The sequence below is a fragment of the Caretta caretta genome, chromosome 4, assembly GCF_965140235.1.
Source record: "Caretta caretta isolate rCarCar2 chromosome 4, rCarCar1.hap1, whole genome shotgun sequence".
NCBI classification, from domain to species: Eukaryota; Metazoa; Chordata; order Testudines; family Cheloniidae; genus Caretta; species Caretta caretta.
Window position 1 is genome coordinate 73,758,525 of NC_134209.1, and position 23,229 is coordinate 73,781,753.

General features: G+C 40.2%; 2 protein-coding genes across 4 annotated transcripts in view; one reads left to right on the forward strand and one right to left on the reverse strand.

Annotated features, from left to right (window-relative positions):
• Positions 1–23,229, forward strand: part of ETFDH (electron transfer flavoprotein dehydrogenase) — a 29,928-nt gene that overhangs the window by 3,180 nt on the left and 3,519 nt on the right. For both annotated transcript variants that reach the window (XM_048847530.2, XM_048847529.2), the window contains 9 exons: positions 7,104–7,250; positions 8,234–8,463; positions 8,900–8,981; positions 10,709–10,827; positions 11,128–11,205; positions 14,870–15,016; positions 16,601–16,741; positions 18,398–18,541; positions 22,352–22,520. In XM_048847530.2, coding sequence (XP_048703487.1) covers positions 8,242–8,463; positions 8,900–8,981; positions 10,709–10,827; positions 11,128–11,205; positions 14,870–15,016; positions 16,601–16,741; positions 18,398–18,541; positions 22,352–22,520 — 1,102 coding nt within the window. In that variant the 5' untranslated portion in view covers positions 7,104–7,250; positions 8,234–8,241. The remainder of the gene's footprint in view (positions 1–7,103; positions 7,251–8,233; positions 8,464–8,899; positions 8,982–10,708; positions 10,828–11,127; positions 11,206–14,869; positions 15,017–16,600; positions 16,742–18,397; positions 18,542–22,351; positions 22,521–23,229) is intronic.
• The window catches only part of PPID (peptidylprolyl isomerase D), a 49,286-nt gene continuing 27,675 nt past the window's right edge, over positions 1,619–23,229 (reverse strand). Inside the window, exon 9 of one of the 2 annotated variants that reach the window (XM_048847536.2) lies at positions 1,619–6,207. In XM_048847536.2, the coding sequence (XP_048703493.1) occupies positions 6,191–6,207 (17 nt within the window). In that variant the 3' untranslated portion in view covers positions 1,619–6,190. The remainder of the gene's footprint in view (positions 6,208–23,229) is intronic. The other variant, XM_048847533.2, reaches the window with a different exon arrangement.

The following is a 23,229-nucleotide window of genomic DNA, read 5'->3' on the forward strand; positions in this document are numbered from 1 at the left end:
GATTTTGGACCCCATTGGGAGTTGGGCATCTGAGTGTTGGAGACAGGAACGCTTCTTAAGCTGTTTTCAGTTAAGCCTGCAGCTGTTGGGGGGCATGGTTCAGACCATCAGGCAAGCGTGTCTGGCTCAAACCAGGCAGGGCACTGAAGTCCTAAGCTGGCAGGGAAAACAGACTGAGAGGTAGTCAAAGCACATTAGTTGGCAGTCCCAAGGGGGTTTCTGTGATCCAACTCGTCACAATATTTATATGAAGATATGGGACCATAAGATAGGGTCTGAAATTCTAGGGCATTTCTAGATGTAAAAATCTAATCCAAGTTCAGCCTGATTTAAACTATTAAGATAGCAGTTTTTCATGTAACAAGCAAATCTTCCTCCTTTCTCTATCCCCTCCAATCTCCAACTCCTTTCTTCCTCATATCCCCCTCCAGCTCCCAAGATGTTGAATGGTTACATGAATCTGGGTAGTTAAACTAGTACACTTTGAGTATTTCAAGTCCCCTCTTGTGCATTTAGCCTGAAAGGAACTAACTTGACCTGATCCTGGAGTCCTCACAGGCATTGGCCTGTTATGTGCCATTGGCTTCATGACACATAACAAGATTGGGTCCAGAATTCCTTTTATTTCCATTATGTTCAAAATGACCCAATGCTTGATTTATTTATTTATTTCATTTAGAATAATACCAGGTAAATCAACTTTTAATATTCTGAATCTTTTGAACCAGGACAAGGTACTATTCTTTCACTTTTGCACTCTCCTATATTTATTCATTCATATTACATTTACCAATTCCTCTGCATAGTGATGTAGGGAAAATAGTCCTCAGGCTATACTCCACGTTATTACTTGTGAAAAGGGGATATTATCTTTATAATAAGTATGTGATATAATAGTCTCTCTGAATAAGGTCTTTTTTTTAAGTATTGAAAACTTATACTGGGGGCATTTGCTTCTGACCACCATCAGGATTTTGTTGTGCTTGCAGTAATGTTTAGAAAGCACAGTTGAGGGTTTACTGTATGTGTAAACCTTACCTTTGAAACAAAGTATAGTTTATCCCAGTGTTTCCCAAACTTGGGACGCCACTTGTTCAGGGAAAGCCCCTTGCAGGCCCGGCTGGTTTGTTTACCTGCCAGGCCAGAGCTGCGATTGGCCAAACCTGCGGACGCAGCAGGTAAACAAACTGGCCCGGCCTGCCACGGGCTTTCCCTGAACTAGCGGCATCCCAAGTTTGGGAAACACTGCTTTAACCAATCTAAATTTTTACTGTTGATCATGAAGTTTTGTTGAGGCCTACAGCCAAGGACTAGCTGCCCATCTAGCGTTCACTAATGTATGTTCAGGTACAGTATGAAACAAACTTAAATACAGATTGAAGGTATTTTAAATTTTTGTAACCCTTTTTTGTTTGTATGTTGATGTTTACTGTAAGTCTTTGGAACTTTGAAATTGAAATGTTTCCGTACAATATGTTTTTCTTTTGTATGTGCATTCTATTGTTAGCTCTAGGACTTTTTGATTGTGGGGTCTGTGAGGACTGTTTTAATCACAGAGATGAAGATCACCAAAGCATTTGTTTGGACTAAAAAGAACACAAAAGGAATTCTATGCATTTTGAAAACTGATAAAAGGTTATATTTTAGGCTTCTTCACTTTGACATGGTCTGTGTCACCATCTGTATACATGATCATGCTTTCAGTGCTATTCATAACTCTGGAAAATGGAAAACTTCGGAAAAAGTTCTGCTGCTGTATCATGTATTCTGGGTTGGTGGCTTTATTACAAGGGATATTGGCATGAAAATAGTATGTGATTACTTAGGAGTTCATGTAGTCTGACTGCCTATTGCTCATATGAAGTCATAATTTTGTTTTTATGATTGAACAGCTGCCTGTTAAGTACAGATCACAACTTCAAGTAAAGAATAAACAGACTAGATAACTTCCTAATGAATAAAGATCTGGTTTCAAAGATTGGTAGTTATACCAATCTCTCTATTAGTAGTAGTAAACTAAAAACTGCCTTTTTAAAAATAGAAACAATCAATCCTAGCCTTTTCTGAGCGACTCAGGTTCTCTGGTCTCACAAAACTGCACAAAGACAGTTGAAAGTTCTGGTGAAGAAAGGCCTAGGAGAAGACTAGCCAGAATGTTCGATTAGTTATACTTTGAGTTTATGGAGCAATGTGGGGAAAGTTGCCTAGCCCATCCCTGTACTTTGACTAGTTTTTCAGAGTTAAGACTTTCTTGAGTTCTAACTTAGCTCAACTTTCTTTTTCCTTTTAAGGATTAAGCAACTAATATTGTTTGTCCTTACACAATAGGCTAGTTGACATTGAAATGTTATGGTTATTTTTCTATTATTTGAACTTATATTTCTTTATTATTCTACTGGGTTATGTTTTAGTGTCTGAGCTACAGCAAAACTGGTCACATCTGTATACTGTACGTTTTTAAAAATCCAACTTTAGTGACCAAAATTGGGGATGGCAGAAGCAGGGTCCATTATGGAGTCCTATATGCAAGAATAAATCCTGATTTTGATGCTCATATATTATGATGGTCGTCATACTCATCATGTTCCTATTACGCCTCTGGCGTTTCCTCCACTCCTGTCTGTTTCTGGCAAGTCTTTCAGTGGTTCCCTAGCCGTGCCACAGGTTTTTCAGCTCAGCTTCCACAGCTCTTCGCCATGTTGTTTTCAGGCAGCCTCATTTTCTCTTGCCTTTAGGTGTCCATCTGATTGCTACTCTGGTGATATCAGTTTCCATCCGAAGCACATGACCAATCTATCTCCAGCGTCTCCTGGCAATGATGGTGCTCCGATCCTCTTGGCTGCACTGTGCCAATAGATCTTGGTTTGAGATTGTTCTAGGCCAAAAGATATGGAGGATTTTTCTGAGGCAGGTTGTATGGAATGAAGAGAGTTTGGACATGTCATACTTTCTCATTCCCCAGCATTCTGCACTATAAAGTAGTGTTGAAAGTACACAGCTCTGATAAATCTTGAGTTTGGTTTTGGTTTTGTATTTTGATGCTTTCCAGACTGTATTTACAAAAAGAAAAGGAGGACTTGTGGCACCTTAGAGACTAACAAATTTATTTGAGCATAAGCTTTTGTGAGCTACAGCTCACTTCATCGGATGCGTTCAGTGGAAAATACAATGGGGAGATTTATATACACAGAGAACATGAAACAATGGGTGTTACCATACACACTGTAATGAAAGTGATCACTTAAGGTGAGCTATTGCCAGCAGGAGAGGGGGGGTGGGGAGAGGAACCTTTTGTAGTGATAATCAAGGTGGGCCATTTCCAGCAGTTGACAGGAACAGCGGGGGGAGGAGGCGGAATAAACATGGGGAAATAGTTTTACTTTGTGTAATGACCCATCCACTCCCAGTCTTTATTCAAGCCTAAGTTAATTGTATCCAGTTGGCAAATTAATTCCAATTCAGCAGTCTCTTGTTGGAGTCTGTTTCTGAAGGTTTTTTGTTGAAGAATTGCAACTTTTAGGTCTGTAATCGAGTGACCAAAGAGATTGAAGTGTTCTCCAACTGGTTTCTGAATGTTATAATTCTTGATGTCTGACTTTTTTCCCATTTATTCTTTTACGTAGAGACTGTCCAGTTTGGCCAATGAACATGGCAAAGGGGCATTGCTGTCACATGATGGCATATATCACATTTGTAGATGTGCAGGTGAACAAGCCTCTGATAGTGTGGCTGATGTGATTAGGCCCTATGATGGTGTCCCCTGAATAGCTATGTGGACGCAGTTGGCAATGGGCTTTGTTGCAAGGATAGGTTCCTGGGTTAGTGTTTTTGTTGAGTGGTGTGTGGTTGCTGATGAGTATTTGCTTCAGGTTGGGGGGCTGTCTGTAATCAAGGACTGGCCTGTCTCCCAAGATCTGTGAGAGTGATGGGTTGTCCTTCAGGATAGGTTGTAGATCCTTGATGATGCATTGGAGAGGTTTTAGTTGGGGGTTGAAGGTGATGGCGAGTGGCGTTCTGTTCTTTTCTTTGTTGGGCCTGTCCTGTAGTAGGTGACTTCTGGGTACTCTTCTGGCTCTGTCAGTCCGCTTCTTCACTTCCGCAGGTGGGTATTGTAGTTGTAAGAATGCTTGATAGAGATCTTGTAGGTGTTTGTCTCTGTCTGAGGGGTTGGAGCAAATGCGGTTGTATTGTAGAGCTTGGCTGTAGACAATGGATCGTGTGGTGTGGTCTCTAAGGTGCCACGAGTCCTCCTTTTCTTTTTGCAGATACAGACTAACACGGCTGCTACTCTGAGACTGTATTTAAGCTCCTGAAGGTGTTCCTGGCTTTATTAATTTTGTTCCAGATGTCCTGGCTTGTTCCACTGTCCTGGCTGATGGTGCTGCCCGAGTATGTGAATGTTTCCACATTGGTGAGAACATGATCATCTATCCATACTGGTGATGATGAGGCAGCATTAAAGGTCATGATTTCTGTCTTATTGCGATTGATTGTCAGTTCAATTTGTTGGCTGAATGCGTTGAGTCAAATTGTTTTTTCTTGTATATTGTGTTGGGTATGTGATAGGATAGTGACCTCATCTGTGAAGTCCAGTTCTTCAAGGGATGAGAAGTGTCCATTTAATGCCTCTTGGCATGTCTTCTGTTGTTCCCCACATTACCCAGTGGATGGCAATATTGAAGAGGATTGCAGACATGACACACCCCTGACATCCTCCTGTTTTGATTTCAAAACTGAGCTCACTGTGATCAACACTGCATGTAAAGTTGAAACAGAAGCTTTTGATGACAATTATACGGAAAGGAATTCCATATGCCTGCAGAATGCATCATAGGCTAGTCCTGTGAATGCTATCAAAAGCCTTCTCAAAGTCTATGAAATTTATGTAGAGTTGCCGTTGCCATTCTAAGCACTGTTCGATTATGTTTCATAGAGTGAAGATCGGTCTATGCATCCATGCCCTTTCCGAAAACCAGCTTGCTCTTTTCTGAGAACACTATCAACTGCCTCTGATATACGCTGGACTATGATCTTACACAATACTTTGTTTGGCACAGATACAAGTGTTATACCACGCCAGTTATTACAATCACTGAGAGTTCCTTTCTTTGGTATCTTCACTATAATCCCATTGGTCCACTCATCTGGCACTGTTTCGCTCTTCCAGATTGATGTAAACAGAGGGGTCAGGATTGATACTGCTAATTTAGGATTTACCTTGAACAATTCTGCATTCAGGTTATCCTTGCCAGGAGCTTTCTCATTATTTTTAAAGATTTGATGGCTTGAATGATCTCTTCCTTAGTTGGGCTGTCTGTGTTGATATCAAGATCTTCTTCTGCCTCCTGGATGTTTGCTTCCTCTTTAGGTGGCTCCCTGTTCAGCAATTCTTTGAAATGCTCTGTCCAGCGCATTTCTTGTTCTTTTTCGGTTGTTAGTAGGTGTCCTTGTTTGTTCTTGATGAGTGCTTGTTTGTGTCTGCCATTTACCACAGATAAGCTGTGTCATTTTGTAGACGGTTCCTGGTTCATCACAAGCAGCTGCATCCTCTGCTTGTGTTGCCAGATTATCAATGCCGTTTGTCTGCTCTCACAAAGCATTTGACCCTTGCTATTCTGCTTGTGGTATTTGTCCTTTAGCTTCTGGGATTTTGTGTCTAAAACTTTTTTCTTCAGGACTCGTCTGGTTTCTGTGGCATTCCGTGTGTTGGGTATAATCCAATCCTTCCTTCTCTTCTTCCTGTAGCCTAGACAGGCTTCACTGTTCTGTTTATAAATTGCTGTTACTTTGTCCCACTTCTTGTTGATCTCCTCATCTGCATTCTCCCCCTCTTCATCAAGGTCTGCAAGTGCTTGAAACCTGTTCTTTCACTGCAGAACGAAGGCTTTCTGTATTGCAAGGGACTTTAGCTTGTCAATATCATAACGTCTATGTCCCTTGTTTGGTGGACCCACACTTCTCAGTTTTAGCTTGATGGAGGCTGTCACAAGGTGGTGGTCGCTGCTAACATCTGCACCCCTTCTCACTTTCACATCTGTCAGTGAGCGTCACCATTTGCCACTGATCATGATATGGTCAATCTGGTTCTTATCTCTGCCATTTGGAGAACACCATGTCAGCTTGTGAATTTTACGATGTTCAAATAGGGTTCCGCCGACGGCGAGGTCATTCATATTACAGAATGAATATATTATGATGGTGGATGCTCTAAAATATGAACAAAGACTCTATGTTAATATGAAATTCATCTTTCTGATCCCTCAAGCCTGCCATATATGGCAGCCATAGAAGTTTCTTCCCTCTCTACTTAATTACTTTTCTCTAAAATTACTAACCGTAGAAACAAGTAGAGGAAATTAAGCCTGTTATAAAACTACAGGCGAACTCTGTGCAAGGAACACAGGAACGAGAAAATAGGAGAAAACCCCAGCAAAACAGGAAATAAATACTTGAGATGCTAGAAGGGTAAATATCCCAAATTTAACAGCTGAAATTAAGGTTACGTCTACACTGTGTACCTTACAGCATCACAGCTGTGATGCTGTAAGATCTCTCGTGTAGCCGCTCATTGCTGGCAGGAGAGCACTTTCCTGCTGGCAAAATAAAACCACCACTAAGGAGCGGTGGTAGCTTTGTCGGCAGGAGAGCATCTCCCACTGACAAAGCGCTGTCCACATTGGCTCTTTTTGTTGGTAAAACTTTTGTTGGTTGGGGGTATGTGTTTTTTTTCACACCCCTGATCAACAAAAGTTTTACCAACAAAAGTGCAATGTAGATATAGCCTTAAAAAGTAATGTTAAGAACTCTTTTTTCCATGTTGTGGGCACTGTTTTCCTATTACTATTTCCTGATAATGGGAGTATGATGGTGCAAAATGTATCATGTACTATCAGGTGGAATGATACCTACTGCAGTCAACTTCCTATCTTTAATCCTGAAACATAGAGTAGGGTCATGATTTATTAATTTGTTTAGGATTTTTCTGTACTGAGTAGCCTCAAGATTTAAAAAAAACAAACAAACATGGGTTCAAGCCTTTGTTAACTATTATCTATGTCAACAGTTACATGATTCAGCAAATCTAGTTGTCCTTTTTTTTACAGCACATCATTGTTTGCGTGCTTTAAAGTCAGTAAAGAAAGACATTCTACCGCCTTTGTGTATTGCAAGATGGGCTTCTACTTCCTCTGTGCCTCGAATCACTACACACTATACTATTCATTCTCGGAACAAAGACAAACGATGGGAAGGTAAATGAAAAATTGCATGTTAAGAAAACGATTTGTCTATATTAATTGCAGGCATTTTTAAACGTTACAGCATAGTTATTTTACAGAGATGTTGTTAAGTGCAATACTAAAGATTCAGATAACATTTTATGGTTGCTTGCTTACGATGGTCAGCTTTAGTGCAGCAGAACTGATCATATTTAGTTTGCTCCTAATTAAACTAAGAAAGTATGAGACTTCAGGATGCAAATGTGTAAATCGATCTTGTAGCTATAGACATACAAACCAAAAAGTTAACATCTGTCTTATTTATCTTATGACCTTATTGCAGTCAGGCTATGTATTTTTCTGCTTTTGTAATGTGGTCTTATGAGTTGATCATGATGAAATAGGGCAAATAAGATATTTATTTATACTATCTTAATCTATAAATTCACTAACCTTAGCAGCTCCTTGGAGAAAGTGGGTGTGACTGGGTCCTCTTTATGTCACAACAATCCCTGTTGCCAGAACAGCGCATGGGGACCCCTGACTGTTAGAGCAAAGCAGCAGATACCTGGGACTGGACCAGCATTCCCAGCATCAGGGGGAAGAAGGACTGTTAAAGGTTGCTTAATGGCACTTCTCCCCCCTCTTTTCTCCTGAGCTGTACCAAGCACACCTAAGAAGTGAGCGTAGATCTGGGCCCTTATTTTAAGCATTCTAGGATGGCATGAGCACTGGAGATTAGAATCTAAAGTTCTTTCTGTGTCCCTCTTTATTAGCAAAAGCTTAGTTTTATATTCCAAACGTTAGGCAAAAGCACAATTAAAATGCTGCTCATGTACATTATGTTCAAACCTGTTGAATATTAGCCCCACCTTAGTTCAAGGTGACAGTATTTTGATACTTGGTGGCTGATATGACAAAGCAAAACAATAAACTTTAGAGAGAGAGGGGAAGAGAATGGCGAGAGAGCTGTATTATTGGACAAAATTGCTATATCATACTTTGCTCTATTAAAGGGGTGAACATGGAAAGATTTGCAGAAGAAGCTGATGTTGTTATAGTTGGAGCAGGCCCTGCGGGTCTTTCTGCAGCTATTCGACTTAAACAGTTAGCCAATGAGTATGGCAAAGAAGTTCGTGTTTGCTTGGTGGAGAAAGCTGCTCAGATCGGTGCACATACACTTTCTGGTGCTTGTCTTGAGCCACGAGCTTTGGAAGAACTCTTACCGGACTGGAAGGAGCGAGGGGTATGAATGCTTAATCATGATTCATCTCTAACTTGAAACAAACTTTGTATCAAGCTCCATGCTGCACCTCTGTATATTATTTCTAAATAAGATGATTTATAAATATCATCTTTCATTGCACAGTTTTTTCCTTTGTTTGTTGTGTAAAAAATTATTGGATAAGAAAGGAACTGTTTGTTTGCGGGGAGGGAAGCCCAATGCCAAAAGCAAATTCCAATAGTTGAGGAGTATTAATTTTGTTGACTTTTTACCTGAATATTATTCTGCCTGAGACTCTGTGCTTTACCTCTCTGTCATGAAATTTTCTCACAAGACCATTATGTCTTTGCGTCATACTACACTAGTTCTTTAATTAGCTCCTTGGGAGGGAGAGAAAATGTCTGCTTCTTGACAAGTAGCAAAAATAGTGTTCAGTGATGACTTTTCTTATTTTTAGGCTCCACTTCAGACTCCAGTAACTGAAGACAAATTTGGGATTTTAACAAAGAATTCCAGAATTCCAGTGCCAATTCTTCCAGGTACAGCTTGTTGAAAAGCTAAAACACTTACTGAAAAAACAGGCCTAAGGTTTAATATAGTTATAAAAAGCTCATCGGGGCTATGTTATATTTTCAAGAAGAAACTGTGGTATATGTTGCGAGGCAAGCAATACTGCATCAGCTGCTTTTTAGCAACTTTGTACACAAACTATAATGATGGGAATATAAGTACTGTACATACTCATTCATAAGCCAAATATTTTTGGTAAAAAGGTGACGCATCAAAGAGCGGGGGTCGGCTTATGTCATAAATATAAAGGGAAGGGTAAACCCCTTTAAAATCCTTCCTGGCCAGAGGAAAAATCCTCTCACCTGTAAAGGGTTAAGAAGCTAAAGGTAACCTCGCTGGCACCTGACCAAAATGACCAATGAGGAGACAAGATACTTTCAAAAGCTGGGAGGAGGGAGAGAAACAAAGGGTCTGTGTCTGTTGGTATGCTGCTTTGCTGGGGATAGAACAGGAATGGAGTCTTAAAACTTTTAGTAAGTAATCTAGCTAGGTATGCGTTAGATTATGATTTCTTTAAATGGCTGAGAAAAGAATTGTGCTGAATAGAATAACTATTTCTGTCTGTGTGTCTTTTTTGTAACTTAAGGTTTTGCCTAGAGGGATTCTCTATGTTTTGAATCTAATTACCCTGTAAGGTACCTACCATCCTGATTTTACAGGGGTGATTCCTTTACTCCTGTTTACTTCTATTTCTATTAAAAGTCTTCTTGTAAGAAAACTGAATGCTTTTTCATTGTTCTCAGATCCAAGGGTTTAGGTCTGTGGTCACCTATGCAAATTGGTGAGGATTTTTACCAAACCTTTCCCAGGAAGTGGGGTGCAAGGGTTGGGAGGATTTTGGGGGGGGGAAGAAGTGTCCAAACTACATTTCCCAGTAAACCCAGTTAGAGTTTGGTGGTGGCAGTGGTTATTCCAAGGATAAAGGATAAAATTAATTTGTACCTTGGGGAAGTTGTAACCTAAGCTGGTAAAAGTAAGCTTAGGAGGTTTTCATGCAGGTCCCCACATCTGTACCCTAGAGTTCAGAGTGGGGGAGGAACCTTGACAGCTTATAAATGGGTCTACACCAAAATTTGATGATTTAAAACTCTATGAAATCATTTAATTGAATATCTAATCCATTGTCGTTTTGTTTACCTGGAGCATCTGCAGGCATGGAGCCCCGCAGTTCCCTGCGGCTGCGGTTTGCCGTTCCCAGCCAATGGGAGCTGCAGGAAGTGGCGCCACTTCCCTCAGCTCCCATTGGCTGGGAATGGCAAACCGCAGCCACTGGGGGCTGAGGGGCTCCGTGCCTGCGAATGCTCCAGATAAACAGAACGTCTCGACCCGCCAGCAGCTTATCCTGACGGTCCGGGAGCCGAAGTTTGCCAACCTCTGAAATATAGGATCGACTTATGAAAGGGTCATACAGTTTTTACCATTTTTACTTATCCATCTTGGGGGAGGGTAGGCTAATAAACGAACCGGCTTATGATTGAGTATATACGGTAGGTAGATTGTACATATTAAAACTCACACAATATCTCTGTATAGAGATAGCAATCATAGCAAAAAGATACTAGTATATTGCATTGAACCAAACTTTTGTATTTTTAAAAGTATTACATTTTAAGCATGTACATCTCCTGTGTGTATATGTATATATTTTAATTCATAAACCTGAATAGATTGTGGTGTACTTCTCCCTTTTGCCCAGGCCTTCCAATGACTAATCATGGGAATTATATAGTGCGCCTGGGGCACTTTGTGAATTGGCTGGGTGAGCAAGCAGAAGCTTTGGGTGTTGAGGTGTATCCAGGCTATGCAGCAGCTGAGGTAATAACATAACTATTTGTGTGTGAGAGATTTTAGACTAATTTTCTGGTTTTTAGCAAGACCCATATTACACAGAAATGCTTGAAAAATTAGGGCTCAGTTCTGCAAATTCCTGAATACTCTGTCTCCAATCCAGCAGAGCATTTAAGCACATGATTAATCCCATTGTTTTCAAGACTGAGCCCTTAGTTAAAAGGTTTGGGTTTTTAACCTCCATGTTTTCTGCATTTGGAAATAATTTTAGAAATGGGCTTAAAATTACAGGTCTTTAAAATAGATGATGTTTGAATATTTCCATAGGTTCTTTTTCATGAAGATGGCAGTGTGAAAGGGATTGCCACTAATGATGTAGGCATTCAAAAGGATGGAGCACCTAAAGTGAGTACTTATCTTTTTAATAGGTAAAGGTCCAATTCTGTAGTTGCTACATATGTCATTCTAGTGCCATTGTTGTGCTTGGTGTTATACCTTTAAAACAAACAAACAAACCAAAAGTCCCTGGGATTATCAGTGAAAGTCTTCAGAGAAGGAGGAATTGTTTAAGGAGGGATTTGAATGAAAATCGGAGAGGTCTGTTTGGCCAGAGGTGGCGTCTGGAAGGATGAAGTGGGAGGAAGGAGGCGACTGAATGGAAGAAGTCATGAAGGTGAGTGGGAGAGAGATCTGTCCAACTGGTAACTCATAAAATACAAAACACTGTTGTTCTAATGACTGATTGCTGCCTTCTGCCCTTTTTGCAATTTTGTTGTACTTTGCTGACTCCATCCCATCTGCCTTTTATGGGCAAGGTGCTTACTGGATGAATCCTCCTGCCTGTCTGGTAGCTGTCTGTATCCACTTAGTGTTTCCTCCTTTGGAGTATTTTTTTTTTTTTTGGTTCACTTTTCAAAATGTGCTTTTCCTGCTAATAAGGAGGCCGAGGTTCCTACGTTTAAAATAGTTGACCATGAAATCATATATTTACTACACTCTCGTCTTGAAATAATTCAAACAGAACAACTGTCACCTCCCTTTGTTACCCCAAATAGCTAAAATTATTTTCAATTCTATATTTTCACCAGTAGATGGTACCAGTAATATTCACATTTGTTGCAGTAGTTGAAAGCCTGATTTCTTTCCTGATGTAAAGAGCCCCAGACCTAGGAACTGTAGAAAAGAACAGAACGTCTTCTATGAGTTGTAAGAAAACTGCACCACTTATTCAGAAATTTCTCTCTCTTTTGACAAACATTTTTATTAACCTTAATGTTTAGGGTCCCAATTCTACAAACACTTACGCAGGTGGCAAAGAGTCCTGTGGCACCTTATAGACTAACAGACATATTGGAGCATAAGCTTTCATGGGTGAATACCCACTTTGTCGGAACACTTGCACAGGTCTTTAATTTTAGGCTCGGTGAATAGTTCCATTGAAGTCAGCTGTACAGCTCACAATGGATGGAGTTAAAGATGTCCAAGTGTCTGCAAGATCAGGGCCTTGATCAGTAAATTTACTAAAATTATAAGCTCTTTGAGGCGAGGAATGTCTTTTGTTTGTCTTAGAACAGTGCCTAACTAATGGGGCCCTGATCCATGACTGGAGCCTCAACACACAACCATAGTACAAATTAACTAAAATATGTGATGGCGATGGCATAAATATACAATAAAACAAGCATTTGTTCTTTTATAGGTGCAGGAGAAGGATGCTAACTGCAAAACATTTTTTGTTACTTAAATTTATAAATTTGAAACCTAGATAATGTAGGATGTCTACACTTAGAAACCATAATTAAATAACTTATGTAACTGCCGTTATCTTAGCAAGGACATGGCTTCTGTGAAACTGCACCATATGCATGCATAGTCATATTAACAAAAGTAACAAGTCCATTCTTAGTCATCTGTATGCTGTAAATACAGTTCACCTTCTGCTTCTCAATCAGAAATGCAGAAAGTGGGGAAAGTTCCAGCAAAAACTGGCACTTACCTACCCCTAAGCCAGTATACAAGGAACATAGTACTTTTAGTTCCATCCCCAATGCCCTGTGAGAAAACGGTAATAAATTAAGTCAAATAAAAAATTTCAATACCATTTTTTTGAGTTCGGGTAGGAGATATATATAATATCCTTTTGACAAAAATGCTGAAAGAAAACTATTAATCCACCTCCTGGGAGAATTTTTTTTAAATCCTAATTTAATTCCTTCTAAAATATTTGAGTTTTTCCATAATATAATACATCTACAAACATATTAATACCACTTTTATGGTAACAAAGGCAATTACTACTAAAATAACATATTTAGTTTTGGATTCTACATATCCAAACTTATCTTGCACCAGATCTTTTTTTTGGTTGACTTATTTTCCGGCTAATATCCAGTCCTAGTAAGATCTCATTGTGTATTTCAGCGTACCAGATTTGAGCAATAATTTGTTTGGATCATTTCATCTCTTTTTCACTTATGAACCCAGCCCCAGGGTACTGATCTCTAAAAGTCCCGTGTATGAACTGGAGACACTTCATCATAGTCGACTATCACAAGATCCATCCAAGAAGATGTTGCTGGGCATGGATCAGCGTTCACGTCACACACCCTGTCAGTGCCTGGCCCAGGCTGGGAAAGCTAATGATCCATCTAGCACACAAAATTCAGTGATGAATCCTGGTCCTGAGGTACATTGCACATATGCTAAGAAGATGTCAAGTTTTATACTAAATCCTATTCCATCCAACCAATGGACAAAATGTCATGCAGTGGAAGGTCAGCAGCAGAATGACATGCTGTGACAAAGTAGGAATTTTTTGTAATATTTTTTTTCATTAATCCTATTTGTGCCTCAGTTTCTTCATACTTGGCCTGGCTACCGAGTGAAAGATGGGAAGGATTAAGCTTGCTTTTATGGAAGGCTAAAGAGCTATAGGCGTGTGGGTGAGTGTTGCCTAGCTGAGCGGACTGAATGGGTCATTAAAAAGGACTGGCCCAGGCCAACCCACATCAGAGGAAAACCCAAAAAGACAATGGAAAACCCTGTTACCAGGATCTGGACACCTAGCAAACAAGGACATAGAAGGAAGAGATTTTTCTCTGTCACACAGCAAGGAAGCTAAGCAGAGGCCCCAGCTTAACAACAAAAGACTGAGATGAGTGAGATGGAGGAATGAAGAATTGGCTTCTGTAAGGAGCCTAGGCACGCTCACCTGGGAACTGACTAAGGTGATCAGAGAGAGAGAGAGCCTGAAAATGGAGTTTACTGAAGCTTGGCTGGTGAATTGCACTGGGCTGACCAGAATGGACTGTGCTTTAATCTTTATTTCTGTGTGCTAACTTCCAGTGCTGTGTTCCAGTTGACTAGTAAACCCCACAGTTTTGAAATTGCAGCTTGAGTGTCACTGCAAATATTGGATGAGATGTGTTATTCCCTTGAAAGAGCATACAGGTCTCTAACTAGGAGTCTCTCTCAGTTGGACTTGCTGAGCAGAGCTCACAGTGTGAAGTGAGAGGGCTGAAGCCCTAGAGGTTGTCTCAGGAGATGGTGAGGCTGCATAGCCTACCCTGAGAGAAGAGTGGACCCCCTGAGGGTCTGGTATATTGAAGGGGTTCCTCAAAGAGACTGTTTAAAAACTGGGGGCACAGCATTGATTCTGTGGATCTGTGACACAGCTACCTGGGTGAGGTCCTGACCTCCAGTCTGGCCTCTTGATGCTGGGTAAAAGGGCCTGTATAGTGTAAATGTGCTCTAAGAGCCCCCTATTTGGCTAGAGGATCATTGTCCTGATATGAAAACTGTGGAAGACAGCCCTGCACACACACTCTGGCACAGGGGGAGTATGGTGGTGGGGTGGCAGGAGTGTTTCAGGGGTGGGACCACAGCACACAGTGCTGCAGTTTCTGGGCAAGCCCGGGAAGGCTGCAGTAACATCGACAAGTGCCCAGCAGCTGCTTCAGTCTCTGGAGAATCAGGAAGATCCAAAAGTGCCTTAACAGCACCTCTGTCTCCCTTTCCCTCACCCATGTTATCTAAACAGCATGGTGACTACAGGTGCTCTGCTTTACAGGCTATCTTTGAAAGAGGTTTGGAGCTACATGCCAAAGTCACGTTCTTTGCAGAAGGTTGTCATGGACATCTTGCCAAACAATTGTACAACAGATACAATCTAAGGGAGAAATGTCAACCCCAGAGCTATGGTATCGGACTGAAAGAGGTATCTGTACTTAGTTTTATCACAGTACTTGTAAGCTTAAATGATTGAAGTATAAGACTTGCTGCAAACTAGACTGTTTTAAAATGTGTGTATAAACTGCTTTCTAAAACTGAGGTTTTTGCTTTAGATTGCGCACTTAAGTAGCGAGTGGTGGATTTTGACAAGAGCTTAGAGTTAAGTTTTTAAACTTTTGAATCGTTTTAGTATTATACAATAAGGAGTGTGAAAAGGCCTGTTTAAGTTGTGACATCCATCTCCTGGCCAAGGCAGGGTTAGTCCCTATTGTACTTTTCCTTCTTACTCACCTTAACTTCTGATATGACATTAACTCCTTTGCTTTTGTGCTGCCATTTTATTTTTATTTTTTTGAACATCGTAACTAATTCTAGGTAGTCTTGTTTGGTTGCCCTTCCTCTTTTTTTCCATTTACAGTGCAGGTATTCTTTAATTTTTGTGAAGCTGTGCTGGTCACTTCACTATCCATCTGGTTTTGTTTCCAAACTAAATTCACTCTTTAAATTGATTTAAATTGTATTTCTTTTTAAGGTCCACTTTTAGCCTAGTACTTGCTGTCCCTCATTAAGGGAGAATAAAGGTACACCTAAGTTGGAAAACTGTCTAGGCACAGCTGTCTGCAAGCCCTAGCAATCTTGTGACTATTCTGTGACATGTTGGAATATAAGCTAGCTGGTGCCCTGTTGCATTACAGTGAAGTGATAGCTAGAAACTTTCTTTGACCTATACAGCAGATGTCAAAATTGTGCTAGCTACATATTGTCTGCAGTGTTAATTCAATATGCGTATAATTAAGACATTGTGTTAGGGTTTTATTTTTGGAAAATATTTTTAATGTTTTTTCTGAGTACAAATATATTACACTGGTAAAGTAATGGTTGATTTTAAACAAAGTATATTCAAAGTTTGATCATATATTAACTTGAGTTCTTTAACCATCAGTGTCTACTCCAAACTATGTATATTATCTGCAAAATAATTTTTTAGATTTCTGTATTTTTTAAAACTGTGAAACTATATGAACTTTTACAAAACTTCAAGTAGTACAGTTTAGTAGAAGGTTGGCTTTTGAGGTTCCAAATAAGTAATTATAGTAGCTTATTTTAGCTCCCAAGTATAGAAGTTATTAAGAAGAATTTTCACTGTTAAGTAGCCCAACATTTTTGCTTCCTTTTAATAAATAAATAGTTAGTGTAAGCCTGTGCTTTTCTTGCAAATTCATTCATGCATAAGTTATTAAAATAATTGATGCAAAACGCAGGCTCTTCTATGATTAATGGTGGGTGCTGGGGCTGGGACAAAGGACCATGCTGTTCATTGAATTTGCTGATGTGAGTTGTTTTAAGGAAGGAAAGTATTTGAATTGCCACTTTACAAATCATCTCAGCATATTTTCCTGCCCTTACTCTGTCTTCAGCTGTATGAGCTTTATCATATGCCACAGCGTAGAAAATTCAAAGTAATGTTTTTGCAATCTTGTCCCTATCATTTCTAGTTGGGTTTTGTTTTTATATTGCATTATTAAAATGTCCAGCCTGTACTTGCATTATAAAGTAGTCTCTATTCCAGTTGTGGCTTATTGATGAAAAGAAATGGAAACCAGGAAGAGTAGAACACACTGTGGGCTGGCCCTTGGACAGACATACATATGGAGGATCATTTCTTTATCATTTAAATGAAGGTGAACCATTGGTAGCTCTTGGGTTTGTGGTAAGTAATGGTTTGCTACTAGAACAAAATTTTAAGTTTCTGCTTTAAAGCAGGAAATGCTAGAACTTCTTGATGAACAGTTGTAAGAATATTTTAACATATGCATAGGTATGTATTTTTCCTTAACTTTATCTGAGAAATGCTAAACCATTTATATGAAAATTTTCCCAAAGAAATTCAACCTAAGGCAGGCACCCAGCATTGGAAATTTCAGCCCAGATGGGGTCTTCTATAATGGGAAGTACTAGGCAACCATAACTACAAATATCGCTGCTTGCATCACCTATAAGAGCAAGATGGGTGTCAAGTAAAATTGTAAATGAGTTTGCATGACCAGTTGCGTGTGTTAGCATTCAGGTACTCAATTATCCTTGCAAACCGTATCAGCTTTTTCAGAATCTTGTTAATACTTGGTTCTTGTACTACCATGCTGATCATGGATAAATGTATTCCCTCCTGTTTAAGTAGTATAAACAACTTTCCCCCCAAATCCCATTTTCCCTTTGTTTGCCTCTATCTTCTATACCTTCATAACCTCCAGACCAGACTATTGCAACAAGGCCTTTGCATTAAGGCAGTGGTCCCCAAACTGTGGAGCACGCCACACCTTTAAGGAGTGTGGAGGAACATTTGGGGCACGGGACGTGCGGCAGGGCCCAGGACAGGCTCCACTTGGGATGGGGAGGGAACGCCATGCTTCCAGACTTGCTCCACCCCTCCTCTTTCAGCCCCTTTTCTTTTCCGTCTCCAGTCCCGTTTTGCCCTCAGCCCAACTCTGCCCTTATTCCTTCTCTTCTCTCAGACCAACTCCTTCTCTCGCCCCAGTTCCTCTCCAAGCTCCACTGCTAAGATGACCTTGGCTGTGCAGTAATGGAGGGGAGGCACAGACAGATTCCGTTAATGGTAATTGGGGGTGCGATGGGAACAGTTCACTTATCAATGTATTAAGGTCTTGTGTACATCAGGAAAAAGCACAGAATAGCAACTGCACACTAGCACCCAATGTAGCCACTCGTATTTCATACGAAGAGTGACTTTGTGCAGTTTAGCTTAATCCATTCATTCTGTCTTTGTATCATTGTTCCCTTGGTGCTTTATATGGATGCTTCACTCATTTGGAAATGTTAATTGACTCAACTTTAAGCCATGTAAAAGTAGTGCTTGAAAAATTTATCAATGAGTGGCTGAAACTAACTACTTATTTACCCAGAGTCGAAGGAGAAGCCTCTGGGCAATACCTAGTGATCAGAGCATTGTTTTGATATGACTTTTAAGAAGTTTTATGTTTCAACCACACTGTTCAGGCAAACTGTTTAAAAATGCAGTTTCATTATGATTATTTTATTTCCAGTGGGATGGACTTTGGCTTAGTTATGGGAGCTGGTTACAACTTGGTTAGATACTTTTGGGACAACCTTGTAGCGAAGTCCTCTGACTTGGTTCTGAGCATAGTGTTAATGGGTCTGACGTAGGCCATGAATATAGTTTGGCTGCTTCTTGCATCTTGAATATAATGAAGTTGGTGTAACATGAAAGTGGACCTAACATACCATGTTTTAATGCTGATATGGCACTTTAAAGTAGGAGTATAAAATAACTTTTGTTGAAATGTTCACATTTTAATATTCATGGCATGTTTTATGTTTTGTTTTAAAGGTTGGTTTAGATTATCAAAATCCCTATTTGAGCCCATTTAAAGAGTTCCAGAGATGGAAGCATCATCCCAGTGTGGAGCCCACTTTTGAGGGTGGAAAAAGGATTGGCTATGGTGCTAGAGCCTTGAATGAAGGTGGTTTCCAGGTAAGGGTGTGTTTGGGGTTTTTGTTTGGGTGTGGGCATTTTCTTTTGTAACACTACTAAACTATTTATCCTGAATTCCCTGTGGCCCTAGTAACAAGAACTAGTTATACTTGTAATATCTAAACTAAAATGTCTTCAATTGGTCTGTCGTCAAGTGACCATTGAAATAAAAGATTGGATAAGGACAAAAGGAATTTCTGGACAGAAAGCAATGCCTTTTAGCACCAGGAAGTCTCATTCGCCTTTCTAAAATGAATTGATCAACTCCTATGAATATTGTCAGGCCTTGAGAAAATGCCACGCTATCTACTAAATTAATTAGCATGTCCTATATGTCTTGTGTCTGTGTTACAGCAAAATATGTACAGGAGTAAAGAGAGAGAGTTGAATAGTCATTACTGTATTTTTGCTAGGAGGAAGTGGCCAGATGTGCCTCTTTGCCCTGGGCTATACCGATTTATGTGAGAGAATAAGGCATTTGCTATAGACATTCTCCAGTGGTCACCATGAGTTCAGCTGAATATCCTGCTTTTGTACACATCTCTCCTCTGTTCTGAATAATGTGTAACTTGGTTTATTGCAGGGGTAGGCAACTTGTGGCACGCATGCCAAAGGTGGCATGCGAGCTGATTTTCAGTGGCACTCACACTGCCCGGGTCCTGGCCACCGGTCCAGGGGGGGGGGCGCTCTGCATTTTAATGTACTTTTAAATGAAGCTTCTTAAACATTTTAAAACCCTTATTTACTTTACATACAACACTAGTTTAGTTATATATTAAAGACTGATAGAAAGAGACCTTCTAAAAACGTTAAAATGGATTACTGGCACGCAAAACCTTAAATTAGAGAGAATAAATGAAGTCTTGGCATACCACTTCTGAAAGGTTGCCGACCCCTGGTTTATTGTATGTAATTTGTGTTATATCTACATTAAATGGAGTTTACTTTTCTGTATGTTAAAACTTGCTAGTTGATCATTAATTTTTAACTACTCCACTCTTCAAGGCATGTGCCATTTAAAGGTGTGTTTGCTGGCTTTAAAAATGTTGCATTGATCAGTAGGAAATAAATGTCCATAGGAACAAGAATGGTAATTGTCTGGAGCAATCATACGAACATATATGGTGCCTTGACGATATCTATAGTAGAAGTCTTTGACCAGTTAGCACATGGAGTACAGAATTATGTTTATATTTGAGTAGAATTATAGCTCTTAGTTTTTCTCTCTTTTTGGTGAAGATATTGCCTCATACATATAGAAGGATATATGTACAAAATTACCCTCGGCAGTTCCAAATTTGTATACTATAGATAAACTTAAGGCCATATTCTTCTGTCTTTGAGGAACATGCAATTTGAAAAGCTTGGTTTTAGTGACTTGTCCAATATCACTTAGGAACATATGACAGAAGCAGGGATAGAATCCAGTTTTCTCAGGACAGCATTCAACTGCCTTAATCGTGAGACTGTCCTTTCTCTTCCTACAACCCACTGCCTCGTTCACTACACACTTTCCACCTTTTGCACCAAATGAGGCAGAGGGTCTCACAGACAACAACCTCCTTTACTACACAACCCTGATTCATTCCCAGAGCAGGTCCATCTTGTGCACTGAATGAGGCAAGGGTTCCATGGGAAACAAAGGATGTGATCATGCCGTTGAAGACTTTATCGTAATGTATACATGCAAGGAGGGCAAATTAAGGTCACACAAGCAAGCAACCTTGATTTCTGGAATTTCCTAACTTTTGAGTGCTTGACTTTGCAACCTTAAAAATGTTGTGTTTATGTAGCTTGTGTGTAACTTCCTAAATTTTTAAAAAACGCACTGAAAAAACCCAATTTCCTTCATACTCTGAAAGGGAGCATTTAATAGTGGGCACAGATACTCTGTCTACACCCTCCAACCCAACCTCTCTATAGCTCAGTCCTATCTTTTCCCCATTCTGGCTCCTTATCCCAATGCTATTAGCCTTGCCTACCCAGTCCCAGTCTCCACTGCTCAGGCTTCTTATCCTAGTCGTAAGAGCATAAGAGTGGCCATACTTGGTCAGACCAATGGACCACCTATCCCTGTATCCTGTGTCTGACTGTGGCCAGTGCCAGTAGCTTCAGAGGCAATGAACAGAACAGGGTAATTTCTGGTGATCACCTGTTAAGTCCTAGCTTCTGGCAGTTAGAGGATTATGGACACCTAGAGCATGGGGTTGTATCTCTGACCATCTTGGCTAATACCCACTGATGGACCTAGTTTCCATGAAATTATCTAATTCTTTTTTGGACCTAGTTATACTTATGGCCTTCACAGTATCCCATGGCAATGAGTGCCATGGAAATATTCACAATTCCTGGCCTGCAGTGATACATAGACTTAATACAGTAAGGTCTCCCAAAAATATTGGAGGGAAATTGCCATATCTCTAACACTACTGTGAGTACTCCTGGGGTTCTCCTGATAGCGCCAGAGCACTATCTGCTTGAGAGTCTTGTGGAATTCACAAAACATGAATGGAGATCTAGTGATAATTTATATTAAAGTGGCTTAACCGTTACGTTCTCTCTAAAGAGAGTGTTTGCACTGATGCAGGAAGATATGGGAATTTGCAAAATTTTGGAAAAGACAGATGGAACGGGAAAAATATATTTAATAAAAAGAGTCAGCCAGGAAACCACTTTTATTGTCCCTGGTACTATGCCAAGCAGAATTAGTTATAATACAGTACTAGTGGTATTCATGAACATAGAGGATGTAACGAGTGCATTTAATCCCATGAAATCCGTATTTAGCTGTGTAACTGTGTTTAGGGACATCACCTGAGAAAATGTCCAGTTGAAGATTTAAAAACTGCTATTACCCTGTCTGACCCCCAAACCCAGTTGCCTTCACTGTGAAGGCAATCTCAAGTTCGCAGCTTGAGGGGAGTAACCAGCACACAAAACAAACACTGTCCTGTAAAGAGGAAGGAATGCTGTAACGCATCTTCAAATTTTAGTAACTATCCTCCTGTAAGCATTCCAACTTAGCAAGAAAAAAAATCTTCAAAGATAATCCAAATGTGGTTATATATACTTATTGGAATTTCTTGATGTTTTTGCTCCATGTGACTGACATGTGAATCATTTAGTTATTTTAGGGATGTGGCTTTAGAGGTTTACTTTTCCACAGGCAAACTTCTCAGAAGTGACCCTCACTACTTGATTATATTATACTTCTCAAAAGAAAGGGAGAGGGAAAGATGTGCCCAGAAACCATTCCATTATTGGTCTCTGCACAACTTTTTTTCCTTAAAGGAACTGAGACTTTGTGCCAAACTCAGTAATGCCTGGAAAGTCAATCTGTCAACTAAGAAAGAGGATGCAGACTTGAGAACTAAACAGGGAGCTAGACTGATACAGTTACAATGAGAGGACGGAAGCTTGACTTATTAAAGCAGAGAGTAGGTGGGTGAGGTAATACCTTTTATTGGACCAACTTCTGTTGGTGAAATAGACAAGCTTTCAGGCTACATAGGCATTGTCATTTTAAACGCGGGAGCAGAAGATCTGTGGCGGGGAAGAGGAGGCACCTGTTGAGTGACCTTATCATAATCTATTCAGTAGAGCAATCATTTTGAGAGGAATAGTGTAATGAGATCACATTTGTTTTCTTGAGCTTCCATTTGATTAAACAAAACCCATGACATTCTGCAATACTGGCCTTGATATCTCTTATTTGCTCAGGACCTGGTCTCATGCCAGATTTGTTTTCCATCATACATGCTCATTTTAAAAAAAAAAAAAATCTTAATCTCACTGAATTTTTCTCTACAGTCTATACCCAAACTCACTTTCCCTGGTGGAGTATTAATTGGTTGCAGTCCTGGTTTCATGAATGTTCCTAAAATCAAAGGTACACACACTGCAATGAAAAGTGGCATGTTGGCTTCAGAAGCTGTTTTCAACCAACTAACTAATGAGAACCTCCAATCGAAGACAATAGGTAAGATCGTATTTAAACTTGTAACTGGCTTATGTGTTCAGTTGAAGGAACTATTTGAAAGCCAAATAAACCACCTCTTCTAAGTTGGTTTAAGAGAAAATTGTACATTGTTTAAGCGAAGTATACTTTTTAATGACAGCTGCTTCCCCACAACTACAAGTTCTTATTCATTTTAAAAATGTATTACGTGGTAAGTACAGATGTAGTGTGAGAAACTATTGCTGCATCTTTACCAACTGAACTCTCCAGCTTTTCCTTAATACAGCAGGCAAAAAAAGATATTTAGGGACTATCTACACCAGAGGTGGGCAAACTATGGCCTGCATGCCACATCCTGATCAGCCCCTGAGCTCCTCCCCTGCTGTCCCTCCTCCCCTGCAGCCTCAGTGTGCTGCGCTGCCAGCACTCCTGCTGCTCTGAGTGGCATGGTGGGGTTGGATAAGGGGCAGGGGGCCCCGGGGGGCAGTCAGGGGATGAGGAGCAGGGGTGTGTGGATAGGGGGTGGGGTTCCAGGGGGCAGGGGCCAGGCTGTTTGGGGGGAGACAGCCTTCCCTACCTGGCTCTCCATACAGTTTTGCAACCCCAATGTGGCCCTCCGGCCAAAAAGTTTGCCCACCCCGATCTACACTAACAAGTCCAGTATTTTAGTGCACTGTTTTCTTCCATGGTCATGGGAATCTGTTTTATAGTAGACCTCCTGTCAGTGTGG